General features: G+C 38.9%; 2 protein-coding genes across 7 annotated transcripts in view; one reads left to right on the top strand and one right to left on the bottom strand.

Annotated features, from left to right (window-relative positions):
• The window catches only part of LOC126868679 (thyroid receptor-interacting protein 11-like), a 45,499-nt gene extending 41,873 nt beyond the window's left edge, over nt 1–3,626 (bottom strand). Inside the window, exons 1-2 of the mRNA XM_050624421.1 lie at nt 3,331–3,626; nt 3,036–3,115 (exon numbers count right to left, since the gene is read on the bottom strand). Of these exons, the coding sequence (XP_050480378.1) occupies nt 3,036–3,115; nt 3,331–3,433 (183 nt within the window). The 5' untranslated portion in view covers nt 3,434–3,626. The remainder of the gene's footprint in view (nt 1–3,035; nt 3,116–3,330) is intronic.
• A 272-nt stretch (nt 3,627–3,898) lies between these two features.
• Nucleotides 3,899–17,259, top strand: part of LOC126868693 (band 4.1-like protein 4A) — a 62,633-nt gene continuing 49,272 nt past the window's right edge. For 2 of the 6 annotated variants that reach the window (XM_050624463.1, XM_050624465.1), the window contains exons 1-2: nt 5,723–6,316; nt 12,587–12,780. In XM_050624463.1, the coding sequence (XP_050480420.1) occupies nt 12,667–12,780 (114 nt within the window). In that variant the 5' untranslated portion in view covers nt 5,723–6,316; nt 12,587–12,666. The other 4 variants (XM_050624458.1, XM_050624462.1, XM_050624459.1 and 1 more) reach the window with 3 other exon arrangements.

Here is a 17,259-nt window from a genome sequence, read left to right on the forward strand (position 1 = left end):
TATTTTAATACTCCTAGCATAGAGAATTAAACATAATCATAATCGCTGAAATTATTTGCTGTCTAATTACATACATATATCGAGTTACATTCCTGGCGCAGATTATGTATTGATATCGGAACGCGATAAACTCAAGATACCCTGGATTGTTTCTTGATTAAAGAATACTCGATACTCTGAAAATGAATTTCTAAGCTTAATTAGTAAAGAACCACAAACTATCCAAGTTAGAACGGATTTTCATCGTGATCTAACAATAAAAAAATGATAATGTTGAAATTTTGAGAAGCGAGTTTGAAGATTATTCGTGACGTGTTCGATAGCTATAATGGCGTCAAAAGTATTTATTTTTGGAACTCGATGATTTTGTTGAAGCAGCAACGAAAAATCGGTATCTTCTAACCTGAAGGGGAGCGAAGAAAAAAATGGAGGGAAAAAAGGAAAGTTGACATGGGGAACGTGGTAATCACGCTACGGACTTAAATATTGGTAACCATAATCAGAAGGAAGTCCGGTGGTACGCCGTGGGTATACGAACCGTACGATGCGCGTTTCTGTTTGCCTTCCTTATCTCAGGTTTGCGCTGCGATAACCACCACCAAACCCCTTCTTCAAACGTTATTTCACCTATACGGTTCACAATCTTACTACGAAAGCTGGGAGCAACGAAAGTGAAACGATTTGAAACGTTCTAAATCGACCACAAGTAATGCGCTTAAATGGTTAGATACCTTTTTTCGAGTTATCGATAGTTTCTAGACCTGTAAGCATAGTTTTCGACGAAGAAATATTTTATGAAAAATAACGATAATTTGATAAGCCTGCTTCAGAGAAAAATATGAAAGGAAAAATGAATTTTGTGATATTTAGAGATTTTGGTGATTACAACGGAATGATAATGTCTATTTATTAATGTTTTCTAAGGGTTTTTATACACATAGAGTTTAATGTGAAGTTTGTTATTTACAAGTACATCTTTTATTCAAATTTCAATAGAATTGTTAATTTAAAAGAAAATATCAACAAATTTATCGAAGTTATATAATCTGCTGTAAACATATCTAGTAAGTGAGTTAATTTAGAAAAAAGATACAACAAATTTATCAAAGTTATATAATCTACTGTAAACATATCTAGTAAGTAAGTTAATATAGAACAGCTTTAATATAAAGTTTCGAGGAAGAATTTAACGAAAGTATCATTAAAACGTTTCGATATGAAGTTTTATAAAACAAACTGAACGAAAAAACCAATAAAGAATACGCGATCGATCTTTATAATTACCATCGTATTCGATCAAAGACACTCCCTAAACCATGTAGTTTATATTCTAGGAACACGGCTCGGATATCGAACGTTAATATTGGAAAACGATATTACGATTCCAGCAGGTTGATAACACGATTAACAGATGCTTCAGAGTTTCAACAGTTTTATACGCCTGCACTACCATAATAGTTACGTACAATTTTGATATAAAATATAACTTCATTTTCTATGATCATACGTGATAACGAGTGTAATGATTTACGAAATTAAAGAACGACTGTCTAAAACACATAACGGTTCAATAAGACAAAACACAATTATTAAAAAGATTAATACAATTGCTATTATTTATCATAAGCTCTCGTAAATTATAAATCCCTAATTGATGTTACATTGAAAATTTTCCTTGTTTTCCATGTAATTCGCTCTGTATACAAAAAAATAAAACCCTGCTCTTCGCCACCCAAATTCTTTGTCTTTCCCTCCTGTCTTCGCATGATTAATTAGTCAATTCATTTTATCGTATAAATTCCACCCTCCCTAAAGCTCTTCCCACCTATATATGTACATATGTACATACATATATATATATAGTTGCGCGATCAATTTACGAATAGTTGCGTTTCGTGGCAAATACACGGTATCTCCCAGGTATGACGTAAAAGTCAATCGGTACGTTAACATTGCAACGTTATGCATATAGGTATTTCTAAAGAAGGTAGAGGGCATAGGATGCGAGTATTGTTAATGCAGAGCCAAAGGCTTTGATATCGCTATCTATCGGTTCCTAGAACAACAGAGGGTACCGTCCTGAAGCTTACCACAAAAGCACGAACAAACGTGATGCACGTTTTCGGTCCCTTATGCTTCCACAAATTGTCCGCGATAACAGACCGGAACGACGTGACCGTGCAGACTTCAATGACCCCTCTGCCCCCCTTCGCTATCCCTCCCCTGATGAAACTATTTTTGCACAATAGAACGATTGCTGTTCGAAGGTCGAACATGTAATATTTTATGGAAGCAATGCTACAATACCCAGGAAAATGGAATATTTAAGCTCTTTCCTAGATGAGTTTTTAACGAGAAAGACGGGAATTTAAAGTGTAAAATGTCATGAAATCGAATGGTATTTTTTTTTCTTTTGAAAGATTGGCAAGAAACGATGTCATTATTTTTCTTTTTTTGTTTAATGCTCTAAAAAATATTGTAATGGTATCGCTTTATTACGTGAAAAGTATGATTGATAGCTTATGTAATAAAGGACAGCTTCCTATCGCTCCTTGTTGAGAATTGAAAGGATTCGGGGTTGGTGTCATATGAGATAAGGTAAACGTGTTTACATAGTACTCAATCCCGTTTAATATGGAAAGCAACATCTGTTAAAATAATTCCAACTGCAAGGTAACTGTGTCCTTATCGAGGTAGTCAACATCTGCGTATATGTAAAGAATTTGCAATAAAGTATGTTATGCGATCGATTAGTAGAATCAAAATTAGTACAATGTTAGAGATGCCGTGAAAATATGAGAACTTAGTAAAATACAAAAATAAATACACTCAAGACAATTTTTTACATTTAACGAATTACCATTTTCAAAAAATTGTCTATCGAATATTACATATTGCAGGACATTATGTATTTGTATATTTCATATAACGATATTTTCAATGACATTCTTATGCAAGGCTAAGACAGTTAAAAACACATATTAATAAATTAATGAATTACTAATCAGCAATTTAAAAATCAAAATTATACTTACTTCAGCGTCTTTCGAGTTGAGTATTTCTTGCAATTCAACGCATCTTTCGTTCGCTTCCTTTAATGCTTTCGATCGTTCGTCTATGCAAAAAGATTATAATATTATTTGTAAATGATGAAATTATGAATAGTTGTATTCGTCATTTTATATCTTTACGATTCGAATTTCCCGCCATTACGTCACGCACTCACTCGATAAAATAAACTCTTACATTGACAGTCGTCAGTAATTGACGTTACGTGATACTAGGTTATGATTTACATTGATTACATGATTCAGAGATGATTGTACATACCTATTTCCTCTACTATACCCTCCGATAAGACTTCCTTTGTAAAGCTTGTTAACTGTCCCTTTAAATTCGACAAGCTAGGCAGTCCGTCACCGAACCACGCCATTTTCCACGTCGACACTTATCCTTGAGTGTACTTTTTAAGGACTATATGAACACTGTTTTTCAAACTTATATGCACTGCATATTTTAACAAAACTACATTACTTAACGGCATAAAAATATCAAAACATGAACTAACAGGAACCTCGCACGTAGTAACCTTCGCAAAACATACAAGTTTAGTTGCGTGCATTGTCGGCAACATTACGTAAAAAATTACTAGATTTCTCGGGACCTTTTCAGCTTAAATAGTAGTGTACCATATGGTGGTACAAACTCTGATCTATTGAAATTGTTATTGATATTCACGATATACTGTCTCCTTTTATTTTGTTCTGACGTTAATAAAAACAGTTTGCTAATTCAATCAATAATGTTACAATGTTATCACAGGAAAGCATATACATAATTTTATCGAGCGACTTTTCTTATCGACGAACTCGCTTTTTAGTTCTTTAATATATCTAAAGAGTGCAGTATTAACGACTGAATTTGACACTTTTTTGCGAGAAACATTTTAGAGTAGTTCTTGTGCGAGCAATTCCAAATCGTTATGCGCAATATAATATCATTAACTAGAAGAATGATAAGGTAATTGATATCTCCTTTCTATTTGATACAATCAGTTTAAAATCGTTTTGATTTTATCGAATATTATATAAACCTACGACGACGTTTTAATCGGTGAAGTAATAATATTTTTATTATATTTAATATTAACCACAATATTCCGGTGTTTATGTAATACGATATTGCATATGCGTTGTAGGTGAATGCGTAAATATTTTAATAAACGTCATTCGGAATGTTCGAAATACATATTAATTCATGGTAAGATCTGGAGAAGAAGCGCCGGAATCGTTTGAAAACGCTACGGTTGTTCCACGAAACATGCACCTGTAACACCTGTTTTAAATAGGACGCTCTCGCGTCAATTTACTTTATCGTTCCCTGGCAAATAAATTGTCCAATTTCTCTACCCAGTTTGATAAATGTTAATTCGAGAATAAAAAATCTTCTCGGAACGGCGTCGAGGCATACCATTTTGAAAAGTGATAAAGTTTTCAACACAGATTGTTCTAAAGGAACCTTTCTTCTGTTTTACCTCTTTTTTCTTCCTTTTCTTTTCGCTCTTTTAATTCACGTGTCGCGTATTGCCTTTTATTTTTAGGAAGTCAACCCGATTGCATGGGCATTATGGAGCAGCACCTTTTTACGGGGCTTCCTTTCTCTGCGGCGTGTACCAAAGTATTAGGAAGAATGATGGGCACGAGGCCGAGATCTTCAACGGAGGAAGGTGAGTAGCGGTTGAGAAAGGGACAGACGCTTCGCTATGCTGTGCTTACACGCAGTGCCGTATCGTTTTTCTCGAGTACATGAGAGTAAACGGACTCGTTTTTAGTTACGTGAAAAGTTAGTTACAGTTCTTCTGTTAATAAGTAGTTATTTTTTTCCATTGAAACAAACGCTGTCTGTATTTTTCAATTACATGTAACTTTCAAATCACATGTAGATTTTCATTTTATTAGAATTTTAATGTATTTTAAATTCTATAGAATGACAGAGAATTAATAGTTGATGATTTAATTATTACGTTTACTTAGTGCGAAGATGATATAATTCCTAAATTACACACAGTTCATACTTTCGTGGTAGGTACATAGGAAATAAATCAGTAGTCATTTAAAAGAATAAACAGCTATTTCAATAATTCCTAGTTATATAATAACTTAACGAATAATTTCTTAGAAACAGGCGATTTCATAATTTTCCAATTAGAAACTAATAAGAATATAATAATATAATAAATAGTATAATAGCATAAACTACAACATGATAAACGAACTAATACAATAATGTACAGTACAATAATGAGTGTATATATGAATATCGATTTGCATTGGCAATAATTCTTCCACCTATCTGACAATTATGATTTATTTCGAAACTATCTGATTCTGGCAACAGGTCCGGTGAAAAATTTGTGCTGTCGATTTAGGCTGGCTGCCAGTGGAATCGGTCGTATAATCGCAACAACTTAACCAAGTAACAATCGGCGTTGAAAAAGTTTTGGTAGTCGCGTGACGCGCCGCAGTTTCAAACACGAAAGGAAGAAGAGGGCTGAACGCAACGGGCAAAGGAAGAGTCCCGAGTGGCAAGCTACGTCACTGTCCACGCGATCACGATTAACAGAGTGAACAGCACGAGACGTCCGAGCGCGCGAGCAAGACGGAACGCGTGGCGAAGGAAAGGTAGAGGAAAGGAAAGGCGCGCAAGGTAAAGGCACATCTGAATCCTACGGTTGACTCGGCTCAGTCTGATCCGAGCCAAGCCACTGCCCTGGCACGACGTTGCTCGCTCTGTACGCGGTTGTATCCGCAGCTATTCTTCGTCCTGCTCTTGACACACAGCACGGCACAGTGCACTCGGGGCCGCGGTCTAATCCACTGGTGTCATCGATTACCGATCCAACTTGCTTCCTACGCATCGATTCTCGCTGCGCGGTCAGTTTAAGCCGTGGCGAGCTCCCGCTCTCGCCGAGTTCGCCCGACAGACAAAAATCACCGCCCGATATGTCACAGTGCATGCACCAGCACCGTGTCGATTGGTTCACGCGCGTCCAGTGAACCACCGACGGCGCCTGATTTCCTTGGCTTGGCTTCGCTCGTCGCACGGTTTTTGTTCGGTTTTTCGTTTTCGACGTATATACGTATAAATAGTCTGCGATTCGTGACTCGTGCGCGCGTTTGTCAATACGGAGACGTTTTATGGACCCTGCGGTGATTCGACACACCGGAAGTGTGATGATCCTTCTAGCGGGACGTGCTGCATCGATCAACGCGGCGACAGCGTACCTTCGATCTGGGATCTAAGTTTCGCGGTCAAGGTGTGTATCATTCAACTCTGTTCTTATCAACTTTACCTCCAATCTTACTTTCTTTTTTTTTTTCGTTCTATCCTTTGTAATCTCCTATGGTGCAGACGCTTTTGTTTCGACTTGACATTCAACGTATCATATCGATATCGACCGCTGCTTTTTAAACAGACGTTTCGTTTATTATTTCGATTTCTTTCTATTTGGTGTGCGAGTTCTTGCAGTTAGGTTTTCTTTATCTGTTTGTATTCGATGCGATAATATTCCTGATACTTCGTCACGGTGTGTTTCTTCCCTTTGTCTTATCAATGAGCGAACGATAGAAGGTCCAGGCACGGGCAATGGGAAAAATTGATCGGCGTAATTTAATGCCTCCTTAAAGCCGATCGACGAATGCTTAATGTGGGACGAGAACGTACTTCGCATTCTATTCTGAAACGTATCGTCGACGTTCGTGTCCCTTCCAATGCTGCTTCTGAAAACGTCTCAGATAAATGAAACATTTTTCCCGCTTCTTTACGGTAGACAATGGGCTATTAGCTGTAAGCACCAATTATGGGGCTGTACGAGCGCGCTTCTTTTTCCCGAATAGTTGTGTACGAATAAAGTAAGGGGGATCGAGGGAGTCGCGTCTTCCGTCGATGTTCGTAGAAGATGAGGCTAGACGAAACCGGAAACGAGGCTCAGAAGAGTCAAAGGACGACTCCATTCGTTCGTTTTGTTACGCGAGACTCTATCCCGTAGGCTTGACTGGATTAATCAGACAATGCAAGTCCGTTTGTTTTTGTTCTTTTCACCGTTGCTTCGATGTAGTTGTCTAAATTCTATTTTTTACTTAACCGCCATTTGGTATCAGTTGATCATCAATCGCATAAAGTGACCGTTCCTCCCGAATAAAAATCGCGAATTGAAAAGGATAAAGGAGAGCGAGAAGCGAAATCGAGGCCGGCGTTCTATCGTTGCCGATATTTACACAAGAAATTGCAGCTTCGTATCGGTTAACTGCATCAGTTTCAAGGAGCTTGTTTCGTTTAACGACTACACGGCATGTAGGACGTCGCAACCAACGGAACAAAGTAATCGTGACCGTGGTGTCCATTCACGAAATATCATTGGCCGAGCCCGAATTTCGTGAATCGAGAAGGAGAACGAGCGATTCGAGCTTATTTCTTTCCTTTTTTTTTTCTTTTCTCTTTCTTGTTCTGGAAGGGTATCGTGTCACAGTCGAATAGCAAAACGGACGCGTTAATCTAACAAGGCAGGCCGGTCTGCAATTAATTCCGCAATAAGGGGCAACCGTGTGGCAATTTGTTAAGCTTCGTCGGTTTCTATTATCCCGGGTCAGATTCGGGAATTCTGGATACAAAACCTGTTTCACCGATGCATCGAGCAAGACATTGGAGCTCGCGTTCGCCAGGGTTCAACGGCACTCGCCACAGTTCGGCACATTGAACAGACATTTTTCACCGCGATACGAGGACGCGAGGTGTACCTTGGTCTCTTGACCTTCTGCCGGAGCGACTTGTCACGGGCGTCTATCGCTCGAAAGTTTCTGCTTCTACGTGACGGGAAACAATTACATTCGTCGCCACAGAGAAACGATAGACGGCCAGAACCACACCTGACCTTGATTTCTGTAGATCTATTACTAAAAAAAGATATAGGAGAATATCAGTCTTAGGCAGTCGCGTTTAGAAACGTAGGCGTATTTCGTTAGGAGAAAGTACTATACGGTTTGGATAACGAGGTACCAAGACTGGGTGATGGCTGATTGATTAAGGTTAGGCATCGACGATAACACCTCAAATTAATAGGTCGACTTTTCAGAAGGAATTTTAATAGTTTGATGCGGCTAAGAAAATAATATTGATTTCTTAATTGCCACGCGAGGATTATTCTTCTGTCAACTTTATGTTCGTATGAATACTTTGCGTGAAGCGAGCGAGAGTGTAACATTAACGCCAGAGTGGTTTGTTATGTTTAATTCGCAGCATGATCTCGTGGATATCGGATTAATTTTAATATGTTAAAGTAGCAGACTCGATTCGTATGTCTGATCGACTCGAGTGACCTGATTCTTACCACACGATCAAAATTCAAGCAACGAGCTTCGAAAGTCTCGCAATATTCTTTCCCAACCCCATCAGCTTCAACGGCCGTTTTGCAAAAATCCACGCACAATAACTTATCTTGATTGTACGTGAAAGACACTAGATTTCAGCTGTGTTCGATTAGAATTCGACATCGAGACGCTGGTACGCGCGGCGTGTACGAACGAATAAAATAATTCATCAGGCGGCGTGACAGCGGTGAACGGCGTCAGCTAATGAATAATACGTGAACACGTTCACAAAACCGCGACGATCGCGGCGAGACGATGGCGCGAGCCAGGAGGAGAACGCACCGAGGGTGCAATAGCACTCGGGAGCGTGAACGCGTTACCAGAACCTAGAAGGCTACTTTCCAAACGACAGGATACCTTCGGCATTCAAAGCTTCTCTGGAGAATGCGAAGCACGAACCATTAATTTTCTTAGCGATTCGTCGAGCGTAGGGACATTCTTCTCAAGGGTTGATATATTGCGCGCTGCGCCGGTCAACGTTCACGCGTAATTTTTAGCTGAGTCCAGTTTCGAAGAAGGGGATGGACAGAGAGATAGCAGACCGAAGAGAAAAGAGAGGAAAACAGCCCTCCTACTGTTTACGAATGTTCTTTCTCGAATCGAAAACCAACCACTCGAACATTGTAAAACGAACGGACAAATATTCAATTGCAAATCGCCGCGATTGAAATACATTGGATGGATGGCGAAATGGTCGGAGTCTCGCGGCGTAATTTTGCGCCGGCTTAATGAGTTTAAATATTTAAATTGCACCGACGTGCCAGTCCAACGGGAAAGAAGTTCTTCGATGATTTACCCTCGCCTATATACTGGCGCATTTATCAATACACCCTTGGATCCTTTTTGCAGTGTACTCACGATGCACTCGCGGCGTACATGCACTCATCATGGCGCGGCGCGGCGCGGCGCAGCGGCTACCTTCGCTTTTTAATCGGTTCGTTCGGCCGTGCATCACCGTGACCTACGCGAATAGCGTCGCGATATAAATAGCCTGAGACAATGAGATACCGTATCGTGAATATGTTCTGGCTGAATTGCAATAATGGTGTGTGCTTTCGGTGTCTTGGTAACCGGGTTTCATGAGAGATGCATTGTGTTGAAGAGCTGTAGGCGTTTCGATTTTAAACGAGACTGAAAAAGTCGTGGACTAATGTTTTAACGTACCTTTAGATTTTAATAATTTATGTAATTTTGTAGTTTTATATATACAAGTATTGAAGGTATCAGACTGGAAATTTAATATAAAACGTATAAAGTTATACCGTAAACCTCGTAGGTTTCGAAGAATTCAAAGTACCGTAACTTTTCCCCTAATTTACTATAATTGGATCAATGTTTTTATTAAAAAAAATTACTTTCCTTTAAATCGATGATAATGCAACGATCGTCACACTTTATATTACGTGCTTCAAACGTTTTAAAATATGTACAATTAAACTCGCAACGTCTTGCGACGATCACCAACTTCTGCAACTCGTTTCCTGCTTCTGGCTTTGTATTAATATTTCCATCGATAGTTAAATATATTCCATCGATAAATATGGAACACCCGCATCGCGATAGCGAATGCCGCCTCTCATCTCCATATCGATTTCCTTGGCTCCAGGAGGTTTTGCTTGCTAGTAAATTTTTTGCAGCCTAGCAACCAAAGTGGAGATGCATGCCAACAGGTCTCAAAGCGATGGTATTTTAAGTGACAGCCACTCGTATAGTATTAGCGCGCGTACATACTACATACACGTGGGTTACCGCACGGATGAGCGCGCGTCGAATAGTCAGGCGATCGTATTCGAGATGTTACTTACGTCGGAACTATGAGCTAACGGTACAGACGAGTAGCCGAACGGCGAGTAGCGAGCTGTTTACGATTTTTTTTAGAGTCAGAGTAGGAAGCACACCTCGCGGTTCGAGGCGTTGAAGATAAATTTGTGATCGTCTAGTTATAGTGGATCGGTTATGCTCAGTATTGTTGTCCAAACTTTGCCAGTAAAATGATTCGCCGATTCTATCTATTGCCTTTTGCGTCAAGATTTCTTTTCTAAATTCTGTTTTTGCTGCAACGACAATGCGCAGCGTTAGTATCGTTAATCACTATCGCACTAAACTCATAAAAAAAATTATGTTACATCTTGGGTCTCTTCCCTGTAATAGAATCCCACCTGTCGCATTGGATTAAAAAAATTATCTGAATGATTATCGGAGACCTGTTGGCATACGTTCGAGAGGATTTCCAATTGAGAGCATTTTCTCGGCCGGTTCACGTGCTGCTAGTTTGGCTCGTGTATAAACCAGAAGACGAATAATTGATATTCACGTTATTCTATTTCGTTGATTTATCGAGTAATTTAATTGATAAGTTGATTTTCACTACAGCACGCGAATATTTAGTTTGGCGGAGGATCGACGTTGGCGATACACATCGGCGGCATGTTTGAATCTCAGAGTTGTATTTCGGTGTTCGGTACGTTTAACCGAGTTGAAACCGGCTGGCACTGTTTCAGCTGCGCCGCTCCGCATCGTACGGATTTTACACTGCGTCGCCACGATATTTGTTACTTGAACTTGTTATGTAAATAATGTTTATAGCGCAGTATAATTATGCGCGGGAAAGAGGCGTGCATAAATTTGCTTGATATACTTAAAACGAATGCGTCGATGGAGCAGGCCGTTTCGAGATTTGTGTACCGTAGAAATTTGCATTGTAGATAATTTATCGTGCTTAGCACGATCGCGTGATGTATCTTAATGGTATGGAAGCAGTTCTCACTTTGAAACACCTCGTTGACTTTTCATCGGACCTATTTTTTTGTGTCGTTTTCGCGGAAGGACTTCTCGATGTTCGCCTAGGTTCTAGATGGTGGTTGTCGTTTTAAAGAAAAAGGAAGATCGAACGTTGCAGGAGACGAAGTGATCGAAAAATCAACTTTTCCTCTCAGCAACTTTCGATCTTCCTCGGTTGTGTCTGGATGTCATAAATCACGAAATCAATTGCACCGAGCCAATCATTCTACTCTTATACGCGTCTTTTTCGACCACGTTTTGAACAGAGATGTAGATAATTCAACTTCGTTTCATGTCCTCCTTTCTCTATTCCTACTCTTTTTCCTTCGCTTTTTTCCTCGTTTTCTTCTTGTTGTTCACGAAGTCGACTCTATTAGTCGCACAAGCGTGCCCGTTCATGGATCTTATGGAAGACACAAGATAAGTATCTATCTGATTAACGATCAGATCCAACGATATCCTCCTGGTGACTGATCAACGAGTCAGTTTTCTTTTCGACCAAGCTCCGCCATACGAATCGTTAGGCCATCGAGCCTGACGCTTTTGCGATTCGTTAGTGTTTCATTATTCTATTGTCGCGGTGGACACGTAATTCCCTTAGGTTCAAAAGCATTAGTTAATTCGTCCACTTATTCATTCATCGTACGGGGCAATTTTAATTGGTTTCGCCCATTGAACTCGCATTTGAAGAACTCCGAACGTTTTCAGGTTTGCTTCATTCATCGCTCCGAATCGCAGTGAATTATTCGTCGGATATTAGTTTATTTCGTTTATTAATTGTATTTCTTATTTTAACAGAACAAGCATTGAACAAGTATTCTGGTACTGCAAATATATTGATATTATAACTGAGTTAGTATTTAATAAATGATTATTCGAGCGTGTTAGATTTAGTCATTGTGTGTTATGTATTAACACGGTGAAAACTTATTTCAGGGGAATGTAATATAGATAGAAAATTGTAGTCTTAGTGAATGATTGCGATGCAATTTATTTACAACGGAGACACCTTCCATTCGTCATTTTTTTGTAATTGAAATATAAATTGATCATTTACATTCGTTAAAATTTCAATGAATTCCCATTATTACTTCTAATATTTGATTAAACCGATTTTTACTTTTCGTTGTATTTCAAAGATCTATTAATTATTTTAAGTATAAAAATTAACCCTACGGAGGCTGTATTCGATCGAAAAATTATTCGTCCCTTTTAAAAAAGGACGCGCGTTACTAAGCGCGTAAGGGTTAAATGTCTCGCAACTCTGGTCTTTGGTTCTCCGAGATTAGATCGATTACATCGTGTTCGTCTGCATCAGTGTATACGAGCTGCAACGGCGATAGTTTTGATCGGATTACAGCGTCGTCCTCATCTTTCAGGATGACCGAAACCGATGAGCGGATGAACGAGTAAAGCCAGGAAGGAATCACAAGGGAAACGAGGGCTGCCGAAGGAAGAGATGGTGGTGGAGTGGCTCTGCCCTGGACTTCGGCCGGCCGGAAGCCGTAGGCCCCGTCTTCTTCATTGCAAAGTGATACTTCTCGACGAACACGAACTACTGCAAGATGTTTTGGTGAGTTGCTATCCGATCTTTTGTCTCTTTTAATTAGAATATTCATTGACTTGGATTTCGATGGATACCCATTAATGCCCTTCCGCGAGCTTCATCTATTTACGATAGCGAGTAAATACATGCATTACGATCTCACATGTGTTACGACTACATCGTTAAATTATTCTTACGAGAAATTAATCGCGTCTTTTTATGCACAACCTAGTAACAGCGCGCAGAAATTTCGTACACCCACGCTTAGGCCTTTTCTGGCAATAGAAATCAAGTATATAAAAGGTGGGTAGGCGATGTGGGCGAACTTGTGTCGCAAACGTGTGTTCCTTTTCGCGTATACCCTTAACAATAATTTTATGTCCGACAAAAGTGTCTTTTTCGTGCTGAAATCAAATCGCGATACACAATATCCCTTAACACTGTGGTTTGCTCTATGGACAAGCTAAATTAGTGTAGGTACTGAATAAAATTACCATCTTACATTTCTCAATTTTCTTTGAAGCCTTGAAGCATATGAGAAAATTTGTCGTACGAGTGTACTCAATGAAAGAATAATATTATAAGTGGGGTAGTTATTATATTATTTTTAGAATCATGAAACAGAGGAGATGCATATGTTGTACGTGTAATAATTCGCTACATTACATATTTCCAGCATAGCATGATTTGAAGCATAAAATATGACTTATCTTTAATTTTATCCATTACTATTAACAAGATAGATTCCGCCTGATATTATTAATGCTTGAACGGGACTTCGGACGAACTACTTCATGTTAACATGATGAAAATACGTTATTTCACGTTATCTCCTTAATATAACATGGAATGTTGCAAGCAAATTACACAAGATTCTAAAAGGCAGGAAGGTATTCCAATTACGTTCTGAACGTTTCCTGTTTCCCGGGGTTTAAATGCGTTTCGTAAAAATAGTAAATAATTTTCAAGAGAGCCCGCTTTATTTCAGTATTTAAGAGCTCCATCACCAAAAGTGGGCAATATTCGTCTATTTTAGAATGATTATCAGTTCATGGGGCAATTTCGCACAAACGCGTCACGTAATGAACATGGTGTTAATTGTTGTTTCGTAATTGTCTATCTGCTACAGATATTCTCTTTCGATATGCTTTACCTGACTATCTGGCACTTTCATCGATGAAAGTGATATTTCCTCACATCACAAGAATTAAATAAAATTGTTGTTTTTATCTGAGAAGTGGTACGTTATTACATCAGAATTCGTAAATTTCCCGTGCGATAAAATATAAAGTTTGTTACTCTGGTTTGTTGGATTGTTTTGACTGAATCTGTGACTTAATATTTTAGAATAAACATAGTGTAGGAAATAATGTGACAGTGAGAAAAAATGCGGTAATTCAGAAAACGGAATGTAATTTTTCTTTGATTCTCATTAGCGCATTAACCGTTTGATGAATTTTTTTAGCGAATACGTTGAAATCTTAACGTTAGTTTGCAAAAAGGTGTAGAGTATTAAGTAACGGATGTTTTGCTAACTGCATAGGTTACATACTTTAATTGCATGAGTAGTCAAAGGAGAGTCGTATATTTTTTGCTACTGGTGCTCGATGCAACAATTTTCTATCTCCAATATTTCATGTTTAGAAAGGTCTTCAACAGCGTATTGCGTTTAATAAAAATTTGATTATTTAACGGTTCCCCCAATTCTCCCAATAATAAGGCATAAAAACATTTTTTGTCTTAAACGTATAATATTTTTAACTTAAACATTTATCAGTCTTATAATACGCGTAACAATGTGGAAAATGTACATTTATTCGCTATTTATTACAGGTGTAAAACGATTAACGTATCTGAATATTGTCGTGTGCTATACATCGATAATAATTATCGATATGCCCATCACGTACGCTCATTAAGGGGAGCGAAATGACTGGCGCTTCTTTCGACGGAACATGCCGATTTAATAAATGTCTCAATTCTGATAGGAATTCGCAAAGAATCAACCTACAGCCATTTTGTAAATAGTATTATTTATATCAAGTAATACACGATAAAGCATAACTTACATTTAAGAATTATCAATTTATGTCGATTATAATTACTAAGCCATTTTCGATAAAAGAAGTCTCATTTGTACATTTATTTTGATAACATTAAATTTTCTAGATTTCTAACATTTGTGAACAAAATTATTTCGAGTTTGTTGCTCAGTGCTATTTCTGGATAGTTATGTGGCATATTATTTTAATCGTATTTTCTGCTTCTAAAATACCAAAATTACTGTTAGCCAATATACATCGGCCAAAATAACAACATCCACAAATTACTTTGAATCTCTCATCCAATAATTTTTTCTATATTGAATATTTCATATAGACTCACGACAAAAATACCGATCCTTTCAAAGATTCATCGTCGATCGCGAGCAGGATACCCGGTCATAAAACAGGTCACCTCACGCATTCCATATTTCATCGTCGCGGCAATTGCGCGCGCGAAGCACGCCCGCACCGCGACCAATTCTACGCACAAATCATCGTCCGAAATTTAACGCCACGACCTACTATAACACGCCGGAGGCAAGAATGCAGAGCAGCAACGCACCCGTGTTGCACACGTTTCTCCGTCGTTACGCGTCACGCTAAAAACCTCTCAGACACGCCACGATTCAATCTTCCTGCGTGGCGTACATGCAAGTACTTACACAGCAGTGAATGTCGCCTTTTCAACGAGCGTTGAGATTGTGCACTTTTGATACGCTTTCTTGTAAATTTTTTGGATGAATCGAGAATACAAGATGTCGAAGTAATTTAACGCGTTTAACAAGTTTACAAAGTAAAAGCTCGCCATCAAACTAACCATACAGTTTCGCTTCGCGATTAAATCAACATTGGACCAATCATTCGCATCTTTTCATTCAAATGTGAAAAAAGTCCTTTCCAATTGGAACTTGAAAATTTCGACTTATATCGTATATTGCATTTAAAAACTGTCTTATAAAATGTTCGGGTAGCTCCTCTATTACTTGAAAGTTACTCAACGTGGTTTAAAACATATATACATTTTAAATCATATTATCTCTTGTGATTGTGCATTTTGGCGAGGATTGTGGACAACGATCGACGACGACCACCATCGATTGTACGTAGAGAAAATGTGGAATTATCGATCGTAATTGGCCAACTCAGTGATCATTAATCGAAGGCCACGGTGGGCAGTTAAGGATGGTTGTTTGTTGGTGTGCACGGGTCAGATCGGTCGGAGAACGAAGACCCGACAGCCGGAGGCTCTCTTTAGTTTTATTCGGTGGCAAATTAACGGCCGTTTGGCGCGTGGGAGAGCGAAATCCAGCGGATAAACTGGCCGACGAAGGTTTATGATTTAATGATGCACTGTGATGCGGCTTAATTGCCATCAAGATTGCACCGGTGGATGTCGGTTATTGACGGTTTCGATGTTCATTGATGTCTGTATCCGCGAGCACGGTATGCCACGAACCCAGACTTAAAACCTTTTTCATTTACTTTATTCATGGTTAATCTTGTGGAATGGCCTCTCTTTACTCTTGGCTTACTCTATACTCTTTTGGCTTTATGATTCAAATCTTCGACCGGTAGTTATTCGGTTTCGTACGCTTCCGAATGTTGATTGTGAGATTGGACAAAAAATAGAGTAGATCTTAATTTTTAATTTCAGCCGTTTCATCAACCATATTGTACAAAATTCGAAAGGGATGTTTTACAGTGAAGTTTGAATTTATTAATATACCAGGGGTTCCCTTTTTTATGTTATTACGTTGCCGTTTTAAAGTGAATATTTGGTAATAATCATGTTAATAATTACTATGTAGAAACTGTATAATCGATGACACTGATTTTCATAAGCCTACAAACCGATTTATTTGCTCTTCGAATGATTCGAAGTCGACGATTTAGTACACCGCGTAGATATTGCATCGCGTAACGCACAAGGGTTTCGCCCAATAATAACCAGTAGTCTTCGTTGCTGGGAGATATTGGCTCTTGCTAAATTCATTCATGCACCCGTAATCTATAGCAGATATACGCCAAGTTGATTTACATTCAAAAGGACACCCTTTCACCCACGTCCCTTCGTAAAGCATCGTCAGTGGTTCCCGATACCGGCATATTTTCGACGATGCTATCACGCGATGTTAGAGTAAGCCTGCCAGCTTACGCGGCATTGGACGCGCCTCTTTCGCGGCGATCCCATAGTCCTCGAATCGCGGTTTCGCGTCTCCGTCCGTCATTAAACGCACGCGAAACGACACTTAAAACCGGCTATTACTTTGCTACTGATTGACACACCTACTATAAGGCTCGATTCACAATAGCCTGCTTGCCAATCCTGACAGAAAGGTAGGTCGTTGTTCCGAGACCGAAAGTAATTTCCTTTTCACACGAAGATTGATTTCGGAGGAACTACATATTTGAATGGTATTCGTGTCGGCTGCGAATATTTTCTGCAATTGATATCGAGGAT

The sequence above is a fragment of the Bombus huntii genome, chromosome 8, assembly GCF_024542735.1.
Source record: "Bombus huntii isolate Logan2020A chromosome 8, iyBomHunt1.1, whole genome shotgun sequence".
In the NCBI taxonomy this organism is placed as follows: domain Eukaryota; kingdom Metazoa; phylum Arthropoda; class Insecta; order Hymenoptera; family Apidae; genus Bombus; species Bombus huntii.